The sequence below is a fragment of the Antedon mediterranea genome, chromosome 9 (genome assembly GCF_964355755.1).
Source record: "Antedon mediterranea chromosome 9, ecAntMedi1.1, whole genome shotgun sequence".
In the NCBI taxonomy this organism is placed as follows: Eukaryota; Metazoa; Echinodermata; class Crinoidea; order Comatulida; family Antedonidae; genus Antedon; species Antedon mediterranea.
Window position 1 is genome coordinate 18,589,979 of NC_092678.1, and position 2,042 is coordinate 18,592,020.

Sequence of the window (2,042 nt, forward strand, 5' to 3'; positions counted from 1 at the left end):
TTAGCCGTAGTATTAAAAATATGTGTTTTACTACTTGCCTATCACATATGTTGAAATGATTGCGCCTTCAAAAAACGCCGCTGATATGGTGGTTGCAGCAACGTACATCCAATACCATTGTGATAATAAAGTTACGATGTTGCAACATATGTATGTAGTCATACAGAGCACCAACGTTCGCTTTCGTCCAAGTCTGAAGAAAGGACAGAATGAGAATCACTCCATATCCGCCGTCATCTACAAATTTGATAGGTCTACCAATACCATAAATATCGAATCCCCACTGCGTTAATTAATAATATTTATTAATGAAAATAATGTATTTCGTAGTTGTATTATCTTCATCGTCGTTTTCATGGTTTTGTCGTCGTTTTCGTCGTCGTTTTCATGGCTTCGTCGTCGTTTCGTCTTCGTTTTCGTCATCGTTTTCATGGTTTCGTCGTTGTTTTTGTCGTCGTTTTCATGGTTTCGTCTTCGTTTTCGTCGTCGTTTTCATCGTCGTTTTCATGGTTTCGTCATCATCCTTTTTGCAGATGTTATACGTAAAATCAAGGATGAAATAAATAACATTCATTATTATAAACCATGTACAGTCTGGGTAATGAATGGACCAACCACCACCAACTAATCCAAAATACTGATTTTAGCGACGCAACGTAACGCAATGTAGCGACGTATAGACGCAAAGTGCTGTAATGCGTAATTATAAGTGGTAACCGACTACGCAACAGTGCTGTAAACATCGCGCAAGTTTGATTTCACGCAGGCGGGTTCAAACACAATTATCGGAAGAGCATTTTCTTACGTTTCGTAGATTGCGTCACCAGTGGGAACCACGCTTAATGCAGACCAGAACAATCCTTTTACTTATTCTGTTTGGATAGAATATTACATTACGTTACGTTACATTACGCTTTATACTTGTGTATGTACAGATAGTTACTGTACCTGTCACTGATGCATCCAAATATCCCAGATCCAACCAATACACCAACGTATTGCAATGAAAGAGCCAACGGTACCAAGTAAGCATCGCCACATACCAGTTCAAACTGAAACAAAGATAAACAATCCATCAGTACTGCATTGAAATGTACGATAATGTCATGTAGAATAACCCTTTTTTCGTCGCGTGCAACGCAACTCTACAGCTCACTATGTCGGTCGATTGGTAGTCGGTCGGTCGGTCGGTAAACACTAACTTAAGCACGCGACTGCAGCCATCTATATGGCCTTGTTATGACCTTCGATTGGATTTTCCGGCGCTGGATCGGAACCGTGCCAGAACAGGTGTGAAAGACCCTTTACACCTGTTCCGACAATCGAACGTCAATGTTTCGTTTTTACGCAGCTACGCGCATATCGATTATCGCATAGCCGCGTGGAGCGTCGTGAAAACGAAACATTGATGTTCGATTCGCCGGACCGGAACCGTGCCGGAACAGGTGTGAAAGACCATTTAAAGGAGCATTTCAAGACGCTTGGTGTGTATTACAATATACACTTTTAACCCGGAGCTACCCTTATAATATGTGTTTTTAATAAAGTACAGTACCACAAACCTCCTGTGTGATAGATGTTTTATACTGAGTAGTGTCAAACTCGTATCCACCGATGCAAATATACAACGTATCGTTGTTTAAAGTCGTATTTGAATTGAAATCATACTCGGTCAAATCATACCGGCTGCATTGTGTTTCGTTTAAAACTGTGCTTGGTTTGTCCACTGGATGGTGTCCATGCTTCAATGCTGAACATCCTGCTCTATCTAAGTTCAATTCCAAACAACGGTCACCAACATCGTCCATTTGACACCAAAAGTCAGTCTCGGGAAAGAGAAAGACAACGGCTAAAGAATTCCAACCCACAGACGTTATGCATAGACTAAGTACTAGAAAAGAAAGAAGAAAATACCGATTACAAGATCCGATGTGTTTAAAAATGTCGTCAAAATAAAGAATAGTAAGCCTATCCGTATTGTTGTTTTCGTCTCCTCCACATTCCATTTTGGCTCCAGTGTTAGAATCAACTTTTTATTAACT

General features: G+C 40.4%; 1 protein-coding gene across 1 annotated transcript; it reads right to left on the bottom strand.

Annotated features, from left to right (window-relative positions):
* On the bottom strand, positions 1–2,042 carry LOC140058777 (solute carrier family 22 member 21-like). The gene is made up of 3 exons (XM_072104520.1): positions 1,563–2,042; positions 949–1,052; positions 1–193 (listed from the first exon to the last, which is right to left on the bottom strand). The coding sequence occupies exons 1-3, from the start codon at positions 2,004–2,006 to the stop codon at positions 31–33; spliced, it is 711 nt and encodes a 236-aa protein (XP_071960621.1). The 5' UTR covers positions 2,007–2,042; the 3' UTR covers positions 1–30.

What these genes read in the sequence shown, in the direction of transcription:
- LOC140058777 (XM_072104520.1), bottom strand. Translation starts at nt 2,006, where the DNA reads ATGGAATGTGGAGGAGACGAAAACAACAATACGGATAGGCTTACTATT. An exon ending in AAACATCTATCACACAGGAG is followed by an intron (nt 1,053 to 1,562) that starts GTTTGTGGTACT and finishes TCTTTGTTTCAG; the next exon opens with TTTGAACTGGTATGTGGCGA. An exon ending in TTTGGATGCATCAGTGACAG is followed by an intron (nt 194 to 948) that starts GTACAGTAACTA and finishes TCCTTTCTTCAG; the next exon opens with ACTTGGACGAAAGCGAACGT.